The 17,453-nt window shown below is 37.6% G+C and overlaps 4 protein-coding genes across 7 annotated transcripts; 3 read left to right on the forward strand and 1 right to left on the reverse strand.

Annotated features, from left to right (window-relative positions):
- Positions 1 to 128: 128 nt before the first annotated feature.
- Positions 129 to 2,924, forward strand: LOC126618663 (pentatricopeptide repeat-containing protein At1g50270). Its single transcript, XM_050286784.1, has one exon. The coding sequence runs from the start codon at positions 1,047 to 1,049 to the stop codon at positions 2,895 to 2,897; it is 1,851 nt and encodes a 616-aa protein (XP_050142741.1). The 5' UTR covers positions 129 to 1,046; the 3' UTR covers positions 2,898 to 2,924.
- Positions 2,925 to 4,131: 1,207 nt separating this feature from the next.
- Positions 4,132 to 7,165, forward strand: LOC126618665 (uncharacterized). 3 transcript variants are annotated; one of them, XM_050286787.1, is made up of 8 exons: positions 4,135 to 4,363; positions 4,463 to 4,511; positions 4,679 to 4,771; positions 5,188 to 5,460; positions 5,568 to 5,634; positions 5,921 to 6,012; positions 6,279 to 6,560; positions 6,797 to 7,165. In XM_050286787.1, exons 4-7 carry the CDS (start codon positions 5,227 to 5,229, stop codon positions 6,522 to 6,524), a joined length of 639 nt encoding a protein of 212 aa, XP_050142744.1. In that variant the 5' UTR covers positions 4,135 to 4,363; positions 4,463 to 4,511; positions 4,679 to 4,771; positions 5,188 to 5,226; the 3' UTR covers positions 6,525 to 6,560; positions 6,797 to 7,165. The 3 variants fall into 3 exon arrangements, with proteins under 3 accessions (XP_050142747.1, XP_050142744.1, XP_050142746.1); XM_050286789.1 differs by having other exon boundaries at positions 4,135 to 4,341; XM_050286790.1 differs by lacking the exon at positions 4,679 to 4,771 and having other exon boundaries at positions 4,132 to 4,511.
- Positions 7,166 to 7,738: 573 nt separating this feature from the next.
- On the forward strand, positions 7,739 to 12,830 carry LOC126618675 (uncharacterized). Its single transcript, XM_050286825.1, has 12 exons — positions 7,739 to 7,875; positions 7,940 to 8,042; positions 8,125 to 8,188; positions 8,316 to 8,417; positions 8,512 to 8,580; positions 9,015 to 9,130; positions 9,334 to 9,413; positions 9,529 to 9,745; positions 10,333 to 10,388; positions 11,000 to 11,095; positions 11,457 to 11,640; positions 12,549 to 12,830. Exons 1-12 carry the CDS (start codon positions 7,823 to 7,825, stop codon positions 12,669 to 12,671), a joined length of 1,263 nt encoding a protein of 420 aa, XP_050142782.1. The 5' UTR covers positions 7,739 to 7,822; the 3' UTR covers positions 12,672 to 12,830.
- Positions 12,831 to 12,923: 93 nt separating this feature from the next.
- On the reverse strand, positions 12,924 to 16,266 carry LOC126618671 (uncharacterized). 2 transcript variants are annotated; one of them, XM_050286817.1, is made up of 4 exons: positions 15,895 to 16,266; positions 15,634 to 15,766; positions 15,343 to 15,510; positions 12,924 to 14,192 (listed from the first exon to the last, which is right to left on the reverse strand). In XM_050286817.1, exons 1-4 carry the CDS (start codon positions 16,080 to 16,082, stop codon positions 13,104 to 13,106), a joined length of 1,578 nt encoding a protein of 525 aa, XP_050142774.1. In that variant the 5' UTR covers positions 16,083 to 16,266; the 3' UTR covers positions 12,924 to 13,103. The 2 variants fall into 2 exon arrangements, with proteins under 2 accessions (XP_050142774.1, XP_050142773.1); XM_050286816.1 differs by having other exon boundaries at positions 15,343 to 15,513.
- Between the last annotated feature and the right edge of the window lie 1,187 nt (positions 16,267 to 17,453).

The following is a 17,453-nucleotide window of genomic DNA, read 5'->3' on the forward strand; positions in this document are numbered from 1 at the left end:
TGGATATTTTACGAGCTTTTCACTCCATGTTTATGAAGCGATGATTTTGAGATTTTTTGGGTTTCCCTGCCCGGTCTTTCCTATTGAGAGTTGTCCCACATCGGTGAGGGACAAGATTTGCTATGTGCTTATATGGTTTTGGGCTACTTTTTATATTGCCAATTGGTTTTATAGTAGAATCTCAATTTCATCATGGTATCAGAGCAAAGTTGTCCACATGTGAAGCCCAACGGCCACACGCGCTCTACGTCACCCAGTTGTTGTCCACGTGTAGGCATGAAAATTCGCCACGATGAGGGACAAGGTTTGCTATGTGCTTATATGGTCTTGGGTTACTCGTCATATTGTCAATTGGTTTTATGGTGGAACCTCAATTTCATCGTTTCCTTCTTGGGTTAAAATTCCTTTTGGTCACTCTAAATCTTAATCTGGTCGCTGTATTTGAGAGGTAAGTTACAAAATTTAAATTTCTAAGGAGAAAATAAGAGACATAAAAAATAAACCGTATTATAATGTTATAACTTACCAATCTCAAATATTTTCTTTATTTTTGTTATAAAAGTGGATGACTCACAGGAAGAAATATGCAACACCCACCGCCTTTTAACAGTCAACAAATGTTGAGGTTCTTTTTAGCCAACAAATGTTGAAGCTGTGTTGTCTAGGTTCACATCTTTTGACCTTAACAGAGAAGATATAGTTTTCTTATGTACAAGCTTATCAGCTCACAAATATACAAATAGAGAGTAGAGAAGAAAATATGCAATCTCTTGTTTCCATTGCCTTGTGTAATATCCATATGATAATAAGAGAGAATGCTACTGTTGCCTCGAAGACGTAGACACACTTATCGAACATTGTAAATATTATGTCTTATTTACTTTATATTCTACTGCACATATACCGTTAATTTTACAACAATTATCTCATTTTCGGACAATTTTTTATAAGGTATTCATATTCACACCGTACTCAATTTTTTGCTGCGGAATCGAATGAATCGAATAACATAGTAACAAAGGTGTTTGGGGAGGGAGAAAATTTGAATGTCGGGAACCAGCATTAGCAGCAAGATCAACCCTTTCCATGGCGGCGACGGCATCTTCATCCTCCTCTCTCTGTTTCACAAACACAAGACCCTTCACCATTTGAAGCAAATTCACTCCGTCCTCGTCACCTCTGGCCTCTCACACAACTCTTTCTTCCTCGACCAACTTGTGACTACCATTGCAGCATCTCAGCCTACCCATCTCGCCTACGCTTCGCTACTCGTCGACCGCATCGAAGCACCCGTCGCTCACCTATGGAACTCCATCATCAGAGGATTCTCTGCGAGTTCAGAGCCTCAGAGGTCACTCCTTTTTTACGCAAAAATGCGCACGACTGGCGTTGCTCCGGACAAGCACACCTTCCCTTTGCTTCTCAAATCATTTTCCAAGTTGAAAAACGAAAACCCATTTCAGTTTTACGCTCAAATAGTCAAGTTTGGATTGAGTTCTGACCAATTTGTGAAGAATTCGTTGATATCTGTGTTTTCTGGTTGTGGGTGCTTAGAGTCTGCCTGCCAAGTGTTTGATGAAAGTACCCAGAAGGATGTGATTTCTTGGACTGCATTGATTGACGGGTATGTCAAAAATGATCAGGCTGTGGAAGCAATGAAGTGTTTTATGGAGATGAGATTGATGGGAGTTAGAGTCGATGAGGTGACGATTGTTAGTGTTCTTTGTGCTGCCGGAATGGCAGGCGATATTTGGTTCGGACGCTGGCTTCATGGGTTCTATGTGGAAACAGGTAGAGTACAATGGGACGTCTACGTTGGTAGCGCTCTACTGGATATGTACATGAAGTGCGGCTACCATGACGATGCTCGTAAAGTTTTTAAAGAATTGCCAAGTAAAAATGTAGTTTCTTGGAGTGCTTTGATAGCAGGTTATGTGCAGTGTAAGAGATGCAAAGATGCATTGCTAGTTTTGAAATACATGCTTTCAGAACATGTTAAACCTAACCAATTTACATTGACGAGTGTGCTTACCTCTTGTGCTGACTTAGGGGCACTGGATCAAGGAAGGTCGGTTCATGGCTATATATATAGGCACAAGATACAAGTGAACTCATTACTTGGAACGGCATTAGTAGATATGTACGCAAAATGTGGGTGCCTTGGTGAAGGTCTATCCATTTTCCAAAAGTTGCCAACCAAGGACGTCTTTGCTTGGACTGCAGTAATTAGTGGTTTGGCAATGGGTGGTAATGCTTTAGACGCTTTGAACTTCTTCTCGCGTATGTTACAGAGTGCGGTTCTGCCTAATGAAGTTACATTCATTGCTGTTCTTAGTGCCTGTTCTCATGGAGGTTTTGTAGACGAGGGATGTAGGCTTTTTGGATCGATGAAGGAGGTTTTTCATTTGGAGCCTAATGTAGATCACTACGGTTGCATGGTTGATTTACTTGGTAGGGCTGGGTACTTGGAGGAAGCACGAAAAGTTATCGAGGACATGCCAATGGTGCCTTCAGCTGGTGTATGGGGAGCTCTGCTTGGTGCCTGTATGATTCATAAGAATTTCGAGCTAGGAGAACTTGTCGGAAATCATCTGATCAAGCTACAGTCTGATCATAGTGGAAGATATGTACTTCTGGCAAACTTGTATTCGACATGGAATAAATGGGAAGCAGCTTCTGGCATAAGGAAGCTCATGAAAGGGAAACGCGTCGAGAAGATAACGGGGTGTAGCTGGATCGAAGTGAATGGTGCAGTTTTTGAGTTTACTGCATTCGACGAATCGCATTCTGAATCGGATGATATATATGTGATGTTGGACAACATGTTCTTCCAACTGAAACGGGCTGGTTATGTTCCAGATGCTAACCTATTTGGGTTTGACATTGATGAAAGTTGACGAGGGTGATCACTGGTCAGATTTGAACTTTTATTGCAGTCATAATTCAGTGCGAGTTTGATAAGATAAAAGAAAAGGAAAACCAAGGATAAAATCCCTATTACTAATTAAGATTAGTAATTAAGGAGCAAAAATGCATGTGCGGTGCTGCGGGTTTTAAAGACCATTTAAGATGATTCTATTGCTTGAATACATGTAGTTTCATATTCAATTTAACCAAATAACGTTAAAACTGTTTAAAATTCAATTTTATACATCATTATCATACGAAAGATGAACCAAATAGCGTCGCACACATTTCTAGAGCTTCAACCATGCAAAGTTGAAATTAAATTACAAAACAATACCAAAGTTTTAACCAAAAGAGATGTAACAACATTATCATTCATTGTTCAAATGAAAACCCGACAACTTCAAGTGTAGCCCTCACAAACTTGTACCTAGCTTATATAATATGAAATGGGACGAGTAATATGTCCTTGAGCAATTTGGGCTAGAAATCAGTTGAGTTTAAGTTGAAATTGGTGGGCAAAGCATCAACTCGATCCAACCAATACATAATTGTGTTGAAGTCAGTTGAGATTTGGATGGATTTTTACTTTATTCTAACTAGCCAGGTTGGGTTTGAAATCGGGTTGGCATGAGCGCCGAGTTGATCTAACCCAAATTTCACCCCTGTACGAGAAGAAAAACGTTGTTGCTTTCTTTTCATATCCAATAAACGTCAGAGTAGGATTATCCTCCCTCTTAATCTTACTCCCCTTCCCTCCCTCCTATTTAAATGGTTATGACCAAACGACATTAACATTTTGTTTTGAATTTTTTATAGAGAGAAAAAGTAAAAAAAATGAAAGTGTGAGAGGAGAAGAGAGAAGGAGAAGAAAATAGGAGGAGAGATAATCGTATTCCATAAATTTCAGACCACCCAGAAATTGGAGTATTTATTTTCTTTCCTCTTATATCAGTTCCTAAAGGTGGTATTATCCACACACCAATTTTTATCTCTCACACGCCCCTCTCAATTTTCAGCCGTCGGATCGAACGAAATGAAGATGATCAATCGACAAAAATTAACAAGAGTGTGTGAGAGGTAAAAAAAAAACGTGAATAACACTACCCATCCTGAATGACATGGAGACTTAGCACCATCTCACAAGGCCCAGCCCAGGCCCAAATTGTTTGGGCTTTCTGTGTCGATAAAAAAAAAGGAGCCCGATCCAAATGGGTCGTTAGAGAAGCCGAATTCAAAACTGCAGCAGAGCGTCACAAGGAATGCGCTGAAGAGCGGGAAGAAGAAAACAGGAAAGAAATGATAAGACGCTGAAACGGAAACCCAAAAAAAAATCCCAAAAAAACTGTTCGAACAGAAAACGAAGCAATTAATTAATTAAATAAAAAAATAAAAAGGAAAGAGAAAGAGGAAGAGAAGAGAAGAGGAGAGTGAGTGAGTGATTAAGCGTAAATCTGTATGTAAACATTGATTTTGTTTCCTAAATAAGTTTTTGGGTTTTTGAATTCCAAGAAATAGTTTGCTCAATAAATTCAATGACCCCTCTTTCTTCCAGATTCACCGTTTCTCTCTCTACCTTGCCTTTCTCTCTCTACAGACCACAGGTATGCCTTCCTCTTCTTCATGTTTCTCTTCTATGTATTTGAGGGGAGGATTTTGGATTCTGGGTTTTGATTTTATTCGCTGTTTAATCTATTTTTTTTTATTCTCCATTTATGTGTTTTTTTTTACTGGGTTTACTACAATTTATGTGTTTTTGTTCTATATTTAGTCTGTTTGATTCCGGGTTTAGGAAGAATTGACGCAAAACCGAGCTCAGTAGCGTTGTAGAATTCATAGAGCCAGCCCCAATCACTGGGATAAGGTTCGGTTGTTATTGTTGTATTAGTCTGTTTAATGTTTAATTGAGGACGAAGAGAAATTGAAACCAGGGAACATGCTGTCTTTAACTTTTGAATGCTTTCTGATTAAATTTGTTAAGGAATTTTATGATTGCTTTTAATTAGAATTTGTTGTAATTTTCCAGACCGATGTTTGAGACCCCTTTTTCTGTTTTTTTTTTTTCAATGGTAATTTCAAAACGAGAAATTGAGCACAAATTGAAGAACATAATAATGAACCGGAAAGAAGGCGAAAATCTGTTTATTTTGAAATATATTTCTAGTAATTAGATGAACTATCATGGGGAAATTTGATGGTAATCTCAGAATTGGTCATCTTTCTTTTCTGTTTTTAATTCGAGCTATATTCTTATATTATTATGTGTTTTATGAATGTTAGGGTGTGAATTGAAGACTAGTGATATATCAGCCTGTTAGCATGAGTACACAAGGATCTAGTGCATATCAACAATGGAATCTAAGAGATGCTCAAGGGGGAGGCATGAGAGATTTGGACCTCAATTATCCGCCTCCTCGCGAGAACATGGCTCTTACTGGTCCATTGCGAATACAAGCTCAAGGAAGTGGACATTCTCAAGGACAAGCAACAACTGTTGCGGATCTTGTTGATGATGATGATGTTGTTGTAATATCACCAAGGAAGTTTGAAGAAGTATGATTTTAAATTTGAAGAAGTATGAATTTTATCTTTAACATTACATCTTATACAAAAACGTTTAGAGTTGATTTCGATTATCTTGTATGTGTGAAATAATGTAGGCGAGGAATAATGCTCGAAGAAATCATTCTCGAAGAAACGGTAGAGTCATAGAAGGTTTTTCTGAAGGTGAAAATTCTTAATAGTTCTCTTATGTATGTTGTATTTTGCCTTGTGCTTGCAATTCTTACATTATCCAAGCATAAAAAGTTCAGTTACAATTCGCTATTTCTTTACATATATTTAAGATTTATGCCTTGTTAGGTATCTTGCTTCTGATATTTGTAAATTTTTAGTTAGGGTTCATACCCAGTTCCGCAACAATGAATGATGTTTGATGTAACATCCAAAGATCGTTATGTCTTATTTAAGTTTGCTTGGTTGCACTGACCTACTTATAATGTACTATCGACAGAATTGACAAATTGGTGCCAACTTGGAGATCTTGGAGCTTTCAACTGGGAGCTTTCCTTCAATTTCGATTTCATCAACAAAGCAGAGGATACTGTTAGAAGCCTCCCTCGTTTATTTCGATGCTATTTCTGTGATTTCTGATATTCATTTCTTTTGTTATGTTTATTTAGTTTAGCATATTGAACACTTGTGCTGGACATATATCATAGAAGTATAATACAAATGACTGATTCATCGGACTAGTCCAGATTATGTTGTATGACTTATCGTTTTTAAGAGCTCATGTTTATGAGTTCTATTATCCAACCACCAGATTGGTTTAAGTTTCTGGAACTAACCTTGGAAGTTTCTGATGGCAGATACATAGCGTTTCAGTGACTCCAGTAGCGCCCCAGACCCAGAGTGTGCCCCCGCCAGAGGCACCTACTTTCACTTGTGCAATATGCATGGGCCAGTTGATTGAAGAAACGTCAACAAAGTGTGGTCACATCTTCTGCAAGGAGTGCATTGACACAGCCATAGCTACTCAACACAAATGCCCTACCTGCAGGCATAAACTTAGAAAGCGAGACACCATCAGGGTCTACCTTCCAAGCAGCAGTTAAATGGATTTTGTACCTCCTAGCGGCGGAATTTTATAGGTGGTGCAACTGTTCTTGTTTTTCTCAGTTTTGGTACAAAATCTCATTGATCAAAATGCTTTTGTTTTGTAATCTCTCTCTCTCTCTCTCTCTCTAGATTTTGACTGCATCAAACTAGAAGCTTTCTCTTTGCATATTTGTTGTTTTATTCGATCTAAACGTATGATATCCACTGAAGGTGAACAGCATTCCTAATTTAGTCTAATCCATATAACCACCGCCTTATCTTCGCGCAGGTAAATGTCTGTATTCTTAGGCATTGCTAGTTGATCTGACAGACTCACACAGCGGTTCAGCTGCCCAAAGGTTGCGAATCTTAGGTTTCCAGTCGAAGACATTGGTTTTTCAAGTCCCCACAGTTTCCGTTTTCAGCTTTCCTTCGGTAGTTGTATGGATTTATTCAGTTGCTCCGCTGCTGGGATGGTTTTGGTTTAAGATTTAGTTTCGAAAATAGGCTTAGATGTTGTTATCCTTAGCTTCTTACATTTTGTTACAGGCAGAACTGGGAAGGCTGCCACTGGTGGTTGTGGTCTTCCAACATTTTTTTGTAACAATGTAATTTGGCCGTCGGTATAAATGGAAGTTTTGACAACAAATTTTTTTAACCTGGTTTGAGCATGTTGAGACTAGACCTGTCAATGAATCGGATTTTGAACGAATACAATATTCATGTTACTCAACTGACAATAGTAAAGTATGTTTCTCTCCCCTATATCTTGGATGCCATAACGTTGGTATTTGAAGTCAATCATGTAATTTAAGTAATAAAATTTTAAATCATAGTGCGTCATTAACATGGGTTATCGGCAATAACATTCTAAATTTGACTATTTAACAGCATTTAAAAAAAAATGTAGGCTTCAAGAAGTGCTTAAGTTTAAAACTGCTGTGACATAGTTTAAATGAGTTTAGTATACGCTATTTTTACCATGCGTAAAAGTGCTTAAGTTTGAATCCTTTGTGACTTAAATATACGCTTATCTAAATTATGAAGAATGGAAGAATTTGAATCTGGAACGTAGTGGGTTGAAAAAGAATATGTTTTTCTCATGCACATATCCAATCAATTTAATGAAGCCCAACTTTATAGTAGCCGGCCCAATTCCTTAAGCCCATAATTTGCGGCGTCCCTTTTTTTTTTTCTTTTTTTTTTTCGGTTAATATCCGCAGCTTTTCAATTTCGCAATTACTCTTCTCAAATTTTGAATTTGGCTGCTCCATTTCTGTGCATTCAGAGGGCGGGAGCGAGAGAGAGGAAGAAGATGGAAGATCCAATTTCTTCTTCAGAACCCCTCGATCTTATCAACATTCAGAGGTCTCTCTCTCTCTCTCTCTTCTTTTTTGTTTATTTTCTGAATTGTTGTGGTTTAATTTTGTAGACAAGTGAGAGAGCTGGAAGAGGTTCTCGACCATGATGATGCCTCAGAATTAACTCCTTCAGAGTCTCAAGATTTACTCAGAGACTGCGGCCTCCTCCTCCAGGTTTTCTCGAAATTTTGCCCAATTTTTCGTCCAATTTGCTACCATTCTTCGCATTTCCCTCACCCTCCTTATAATTCTGCAGAGCAGACTTGAACAGATAGTGTCGGAATGTTCAGATGTCGGTCTCTTAGAGGATCAAGATTATGGTAATTAACCCTTTAATCTCTCTGTGTTTGTGTTGAATTTTAGTGGGCAATCGATTTTTGTAAGTGGGTTTGTGACATTCGATACTGTAACTTACTGCACAATGTGATTTGTCCAATTTTTCGGTAGAAGCGTACTTGGGACGTTTCGAGCAGGAGCTCAACTCTGTGCAGGCTGAGAGCACCAAGGTCTCCAATGAAATCGAGGGTCTTGTTCAAACGCATGAGGAAGGTGAAGATTCGGTGTGATGTTGCACGCCAATGTGCTCTGTATGGTGTTTTCTTTGTTTTTTTACTTTTTTTGACCTTTTCTTTTGTATATGCAGATTTTCGTCGACTTGATATTGATCTTGCGCAGTTGAAGTGTTCATTGGATTTTGTTGCAAAAAAGGTTGGTTTCTGTGGATGAAACATTATTAATGCTTTGATTCAGTCTTTGGTTGTATGACAAGTTGTGCCAGTCCATTTGGTTGATACAAATGAGTTTGAATGGAGATCTATAATTTGTTTTTACTCGTGAGTCTGTGGATATACATGTTGAATTGGATTACAATTATCATGCGGTATGATATCGTTATTTAGCTCTTTATTGAAATACTATGTGTAGTCCATCTTAACCACAGTGTTCCAGTTGTGCAAAGTTCCCAGATTTCTGTGTTGTAACTTGTAGGACTTTATGCTTTCTGTGATATGTTGTTAATTCTCTCTTAGTCCCTTTCTTTTTCTCACTTTTTCTTTACTAATCCAGCTTATGTATACAATATCTTTCTTCCCGCAATTTGCAAAATTTTGAATCTATTTGGAAATCACATATGAAGTCTCTCCAGAGTATCTGTGTCTCATTTGCAGGATCTGGAGAAAGAAAAGCACGATGCAGATGTAAATTACATTAAAAACAGGAAAGATCAGTTGGATCAAATGAAGGTGAATCCAGATAAATTCGAGGTTTCATTAACCATCTTATAACATCATTCTGTTTACTTCTAGGGTGCTTGGATTATTATACATACGGACTTTTTGTAGTTGTGGATTATTATACATACGGACTTTTTGTGGTTGTGTCTTGATTCTTATGTAAGGAGTTCGTTTATTTGAGAAATTTCCATTACCCTTTCACCATTTTAAGGTGTTATGTGTTTAACTTGCAGGTACTTGAACTTGAAAACCAGATTGAGAAGAGCAGTAAAATTTTGAAGTCTTTACAGGATTTGGAATGTGAATTTAAATGGTAACTTGCCACTCTGTCCTTGCTTACCATGCATTATATGTGGTGGTTTTATTTTATGATGATATAGTTATGAACTATTCTTTCATATCATAGTTGATTTGTTTAATTGATATAGGCTTGATGACACAGAAAAGATTGAGGATGAATTTACAGGTCTTAAGGTCATTTCTTTTGGGGAAAACTGTATTCGGTTGTCACTTAGGACATACATTCCAAAGCTAGAAGAACTTGTGCCCCAACAAAAAATTGCTGATGCCACTGAGCCTTCTCATGTGAATCATGAACTACTTATTGAACTTCTGGAGGGGACTCTGGATTTAAGGAACGTTGAGGTATCACAGCATGAGATTATCTCGACTTATTTTCTTCATGACTATTGTTGTTCAATAGTGTTTAGAATTAGAGGCATTACTTTAACATCAAAGCAATTATAGGTCTTAATAATGTTAAAAAAATCTTTGAGAAAGCTAATCATGCTTGATCCATTATAACGAACCTTGTAAGCATGAAATATATCTTGAGTTTTAAACTTTTAAAAAGTCAACCACTTTGCTTTCACTGGTTGTTTGTGTGGTCAACATCTTGTTATTTGTTTTTGTGAAATTTTTCGGACCAATTTTTTCTGCAGACATAGGATTTACAAGAGTTTCCCAGTATCTTGTCTGTGTAATATGTGCCCTTCCACTATACAACAATTTTTGTATATTAGGAGTTTTGCCCTCGTTTGTACCTAAAAACCAGCCATCGGTTCATTGTGTATCACCTTTTCTACACTTTTTGAGGGTGGTATACCTGTATTTGATATAAGGGCTACATCCGGGTCGATCTTTTAAGTGAATTGCTAATGCTCTTGTGTTTAATATAGGCATTATACTATAGATCTTTTAAATATATTGCTAATGCTCCTTAATTTGTACAGATTTTTCCAAATGACGTATACATAAATGATATTCTTGATGCTGCAAAGTCTTTGAGGTTTGTTTAGTACCTGTCTTATGATTTTGTAACATTTCATTGTTTCATTCTTGTTGTCATGGTTTATTTGTCTGTTGTTTCTCTTTTTGCTAGTGCTATTGTTATTTTCAATAATTAAATGGCATGTAGTAATTACAAATCATATAAAGAGATCTTGATGGTTAGACGGGAAAATAGAGTATCAGATATTATCATGAACAGGGTTCTCCAATTCAGGACCTGGCAGACAGCAGACACTATGGAGCTGATCATGATTCACAACACACACAGCGTTACATTGCTGAGACATATTCTTGAACAGATTTCTCTTTCTATAGGTTTTAATTGATTTAGCCTTTGATAACATATATATTTGTCTTAAGCGTGTTCTCTTTTCCTACCACATGACTGGATAGTAGTTGCTGCCTTTGCTATCTTGATATACTTGTTGCATTGGCTCATGTTTATCTGCTGTACATGGAAATGAAAACGTAAGGTTTATTTAAATATTTGTCTTAGTATAAATATAAGACGACCTTATATCTATTTACTTTCCCACCAGAAGGTGAGGTTTTGTAAAACAAAATTAACCAGCATATTATTTGATACAAATCATGAAATCCACTTTGCAGTAAATCTTCATTGCAGTGGTTTGTAACAAAAGTGCAAGATAGAATTGGTCTATGCACCATGAGGCGACTAGTGGTAAAAAATGCAAATAAATCAAGGTGAGACTTCTTCCTTAACAATTTTGTCCATGTATGTTTTATGCTCTAAATAGTGTCCGACATAATTCAATTCAATGTTTTCTCTAACTTTTCGTAATAATGTTATATAACAGTTATTTTGTAATGTTTTTGTCCTTGTCTCTAGTTTGTTTTCAAAGTCGAATGAGATGGGAGAGGGAGATGAGGGAGTTAATAAAGCTGTTTTAAAAATTAAAAGTGAAGAAATCCAAATTGTTTTTAGTTTTGCAAACGTTTATATCTGTTCTTCTTTTTTGCTCTCCTTTCTCTCCTTAATTAAGACAATATCACCCAAAGAGTAGTAAATCTTCAAATGTTTTGACACAAACATTATTCCATACAGACACTCATTGCAGTACTTGGATAAAGATGAGACAATAGTGGCTCATGTGGTTGGAGAAGTTGATGCATTCATTAAGGTTCCACAAGGTTGGCCATTGCTAAGTTCTCCACTGAAACTGATATATCTGAAGAGCTCTGATCAACATTCAAAGGGAATTTCTTTAAGTTTTCTGTGCAAAGTTGAGGTCAGTGTACGCCTCCTTATCTCTCATATTAGGTCTCTGTGTCCTTCTGGTGTATGTAAGTTTCGTCCAGGAGTTTCTTATTAAGTTATAATATGCATGCCCACATTTGTGTTATCTGCATCTCGGACCGCAATGTAATCAAAACAGTAGAAATTGTGGATTCATTTTTAAGCAGGTAAAACCCAAAATGTGCAAGAAGTATGTGTTAAAAAAATGTAAACAACAAAAATAAGAAGACATGTACAAGAAATAAGGTAGAATACAGAAATGTTGAGTTCATTAGGATGAAAAACTGACAGGTCATCGTTTACAATGCTGTTGCATTTCGACTCTGGGTAAATTTGAGTAACTTCATCAAATTGAGGGGAGTTGCAACTTGCAAGCATGCCTAGTGAGATTAAACAACTACTACAACAACAACAAAGCCTTATCCCACTAAGTAGAGTTGGTTGTATGAATCCTAGAACGCTGCTGAGCCTGGTGTTGTGCCTAGTCTTTTGTTAGCTCCAAGAACTTCATGTCTTTTCTTCTATTAAACTTTAGACAATTTTGGTTTTGTTTGGAATAATTGAAGCTTATATAAAAAGTATTCGAAAGCATAAACTATATTTACATAAAAACAAGTTAACAGATTTCCCACAAGTTTATCATATTTTTCATACGGAAGAAAGGTCGTGTATTCCTCTTATTGTCCCTACTATCGTCGTATCTATGCATTTTCTCAAGTTTTGCATTGTGCTTTCTAGTGTTCTTTTTTGGTTCGTAGTGTCATCTCTTTCAGTAACATGGACAAATTCATCATGCATACGAGAAAAATTTGATCAAAATAATCAATTTTCCAACATTACTTGCTGAAATGTTCAGTTTTTTAGTATTGCCTAATAATTCTGATGGTTTTGATGATTTAGGAACTGGCGAATTCCTTGGGTGTGCAAATTCGGCAGAGCCTATCAAGTTTTGTGGACGCAATTGCAAAAGTACTTGTCGAGCAGATGCGCATACAACTCCATGCTGAGACTTCTCATAAATGACTTGTATTCTAATCAGACGTGTAGTCAATTCTGGGACTTCCACATTTTAGTATTGTCGTTGTGTGTCCAAAATTGCCCTCAACTTATTTAGGATAAATAACATATGATGCTTTACTGCAGAGACGAAAAGCATGCACCATGGTGCGCGTTCGATTCTCATCGATCCCCCTTCTCCCTAACAATTAACCATTTAATCCGCTCATGACATTGTTTGTCATACAAATGTTTTAAAGTAACAGAAAAATAAATAGCTATAGAAGGTAATTTGTTTCAGGTCACAAATGTTCATGCAGCTTCAGCAAATAACATTACACAGGAAAGGATTTAACTATTAGTACATGAAACGTACACAGAACCAATCGGTAAACCAATCGGGAAAAGTGCAGAACTCCTGGATTGACGGAAATGGATGAGCAACAAAACACAACAGCATTACCGTCGAAAAGCATTGCGCTCACTTGCTTCAGGCCTGCCTTGCAAATAATGTGTTCGGCGACGTACACTCTCCTCAATTGTTGAGCTTCCACCCTTCTCGGCACCATAAACACTAGTTTGAACAGCATCCAAGAAATTCCTACCACCGGAGTTGACAGCCCGTGTGGCTTCCTGGGCATCATTCTCCGCAGCCTTTTTCAGTCGTTTCCATCTTTGCTCTTCATGCAACTCAGCATCCATTTGCATCTCCCTTAGCCTAGCAGCTCGCTCTTCTTCTGAAAGTTTAGGAGCACCATTCCTACGCTTATATTGTGATTCATTCCGACCTTTCACGGAATATTTTTCTACGTCTGAACTGTCATTTTTCCCCTTGACAACCCCTTGCCCATCCTCTCTGGCAACTTTTGTAGAGTGGTTCTTCTCACCCCTATGTGCTCTCTCACGTGACACATCTTCAAAATCTGAATGCTTAACATGGTTCTTCTCACTTCGACGAGCTCTCCTACCCGATTCATCTTCAGAATCTGAATTCTTAACATGGTTCTTCTCACTTCGACGTGTTTTGTATAGTGATTCATCTTCAGAATCTGAATGATTAACACGCTTCTTCTCACTTCGATGTGCTCTGTAACGTGATTCATGTTCCAAATCTGAATGCCTAACTGGGTTCTTCTCACTTCGACCTGCTCTGTAACGAGATTCGTCTTCTGCATCTAAATGTTTAACATGGTTCTTCTCACTTCGCCGTGCTCTGTAACGTGATTCATCTGCGGAATCTGAATGCCTAACAGGGTTCTTCTCATTCCGACGTCCTCTGTCACGTGATTCATCTTCTGAATCTGAATGCTTTGCATGATTCTCACTTCTACGTACTATTTTATGTGATCCATCTTCGGAATCTGAATTATTAGCATACTTTGATATCTTGCGATGACTACTCTTCCTCCTTTCCACTTCAACAGTTTCATTTTCTGAATCGGATGCTTGTTTGGATGATGAGTGCTTGCGGTGTTTGGATGTGTGATGGCGCTTCTTCCGAGGTTCCTTCTTGTCATCTTCTTTCTCTGAGGGCTTCTTTGCATCTACCTATTATTGCAAAAAATAAAAACATGGTCAGCATAAAAATACCAGCTCTAAATAAAATCTGGTGTTAAAAGGCTGTGACATTTTTTCCCCTTATTTCAAGGTTTCAAACATTGTAGCTTGAATGTTTCTCTTAAACAAATTATAAGCATCCGTAAAACCCTGATAAACATAGAAAAAGACTCAAAATGGGCGTAGTAATAAATTGCTAGTGTTTGCTGGGGGCGAAACGCATGCCCTGTGAACAGATAATCTTCTCAAGTAAAAAAATTGGAAACAACGAAGACTAGTAGACCTACCGAGAGCATAATCCAAAGGACAAAAAGGACTTCCTTTGAATAGAAGGCTAGCTATAGTGATGTAGAACCAGTATCAGATTTTGGGTTTTGTAATTTGAAGGCAGAAAAGAGAGGTAGGAAAAGAAGAATTAAAAGAGAAGATCGCAGGAAGAGAATAGGCTGCTTGCTTAATCATTCAAACCAGTCTATATTGAGTCACAAAGCCCTTATTTATTTATAATAATCTAACCTCATAGCACAATAGGACAGTAATCGTAATCCCACTCGAAAAAGTAATCATAATCCTAGATGTAATAGTAAGGCACATGTGCAACCAATCCCACATCGAACATCAAGCGCAGAAGAATGGTGTTATATTAAACCCAATAACTCAGACACGACACGGACAAAGGCACCTTAAACCTGGTAACTTGGGCATGGCACTGACCCATAGGACCCACAATCAAAACCCACTCTGATACCATGCAGATATATGGAGAGACGGGCCAATGGCCCACCCTAACTACCCTTATACTATGCCAACTTAACCACATATTGCTAGGTGTTGTGTTTTACCACAAAAGACCTCGATGTTATTAGAGTAGAACCAATACACTTATATATTGTATTTATATTCTCAATTCTCTCTCTTAGGCCCTGAAACCTCTGCATCGAACCAAAATAGCATTGACGACTAAATTTTACATCTACAGTTTTGTTGTCTGTATTGAGAGAGGCAGAATTTTATGTAATTTGGACACTTTCAAATCATCAATTCATTTATAATTACTTTGTCTAACATAATAACTAATCTAATCTATTGTTGGTTAGAGAAGAAAAGAAAAGTACTGGTAAAAATAAAAATTAGAACTTACAGATTTGCGAATCATGGCCATCTGGACAGGATTGTTTTTAATACGAGAAAGGGCTTCCTGCTCGCGCTGCCGGATCATAAGCAAAGGATCCGAGTGGAGCTTCCTCCAAGCATCGTTGGCAGATTGGGGCTTTTCTTCGAAGAGAGCTCCCGGAGCAGTCGGCTGCTGCTGCTGAATCAGTAGTCACAGACGAACAAAGGATCATTAGAAAACGCGACTATGTAATTGCGGTGCATTACAGAAGATAGATGCATACAATTGGGAAGTTAAAGACTTGAAATATCATTGTACCTTGGCGGGGGCAGGGGCGGCGGTAGAGGAGGAAGGCGGTTCTTCGGGCTTGGGTAAGTTAAAAGCATCGGAGCCGCCAGGGCGCCCAACGGACAATCCGGAATCGTACAAGAACTCTAATCGCTCTTGCTTTCTGCAATAAACAATCGATTGGAGTTGGTTAGAGAATTAACTCGGGAAATTAATTTAAAAACAAAAAAAACCAAAAACCCTAACCCTAAAAAGAAAACTAAAAGGAGGAAAGAGAATGGAATTGCTTACGGGACGAGGCCGGCTTGCACCTGGAGAAGGCGGAACTCGGAACGCTCGCGCTCCTCGACGATCTGTTTGCGGAGCTCGTCCAACTTCTTGTCTTCGGCGTCGCGCTTCTGCTCCGCCTTCCAGACGTTCTCAATGTTCCGAAGGCTGCCTGTGTGCCATCCCTTCTTGTTCAAGAATTTCAACGCCATTCTTCTTCTGCAGAGGAGGAGCAGGCGGCGGCCGATTCAATTTCTTTGAAATGACCAAATTTCAAACTCCCACACTCGCAATCAATCTCTCTTGTTCCTCACCCTTCTCGTTGCCCGTATGTGTTTTGGAGAAGATATAGATATTTCGGTTTTTTCCAGAACCCCGGTTATTATTGTTCCAAATTTGTATTTGGCCCTTCGATGAATGAAATTCTACTGTTTGAAAGAAAGAAAACAAAACTAGAAGTCCAAATATTATACACTGACACATCTACTTTACATAAAATTTCATTTTACTCCTTACGCTCTATTTGTGACACATGTAACATTTACCAAATGATTTTTGAAGAATTGGGTAAAAGGATAACGACAAATAGAATTTTGCACTTTCAAAATGTGAAAATGTGAAAATGTGCAAATGTGTTTGGTAGTTTAATTTGAAGATAATGTATTAGAATGAAAACATTGAAAACACACTACGAGTAACATATTAAATGCAATATATATATATATATATATATATATATATATATATATATATATATATATATATATATATATATATTCGTCTTTGGTAGTAATAGCGATAGACAATAGTTAAGACAAGATGAAGCAATGGTGGTTAGAGTGATGGTACTGGTAATAGTGGTGACAAAGGACAATAGAGGTGTTAGTAATGGTGGGATTTAGGTGGTGACAACAACAAAGTATAGGGCAATGGCGACATAGTGGTGGTGGCGGCGATGGTGAAAAATAATGGTTGTGTAAACAATGGTTGTGAAAATGGTGGTTGAGAGGTGGTGGGGATGATGGTGGTAGAGATTGTGGAGGTGGTGGAGGCCATGGTGAGGGTAATGGGTTGAAGAATGCGGTGATGGTGGTGAGAGGTGGTGGTGGTAATAGTTGTAATGGTGGTGGCCCTAACAGTGAGAAGGTGGAGGTAGTTATAGCATAGTGACATACATGATTTTTTTTTTAAAACTCAAACTTCTTTTATAGTGTATCTTTTATTTTCTATTATTTTGGAATTTATTCTTGAAAAACAACGAAAACATCAATTTCATGTTTTATAGAACTTTGGCTAAAATTATTTTACGAGTTTTTTGTTTTTTGAGTTTATTTTCACAAAATAGTTTGCCAAAGGCATTTTCACCCGTTTTCATTCTTTTGTTTTATAGAACTTTGACTTATAGCATAATAAAAAACCAAAATTCCTTTCTGTTTGGTTTTGTTTTCATTCTTTTTTTATTTATTCCTCACTCTCGTCCCCCTTCTTTGTTCTACCTTTCCATCGTATACTTTCATCACACCCCAAGCACAAAAAACTAAAAATTAATAACGAAATGGTTATTAAACAAACCCTAAACTGAA

Source organism: Malus sylvestris, chromosome 4, assembly GCF_916048215.2.
Source record: "Malus sylvestris chromosome 4, drMalSylv7.2, whole genome shotgun sequence".
Classification (NCBI taxonomy): domain Eukaryota; kingdom Viridiplantae; phylum Streptophyta; class Magnoliopsida; order Rosales; family Rosaceae; genus Malus; species Malus sylvestris.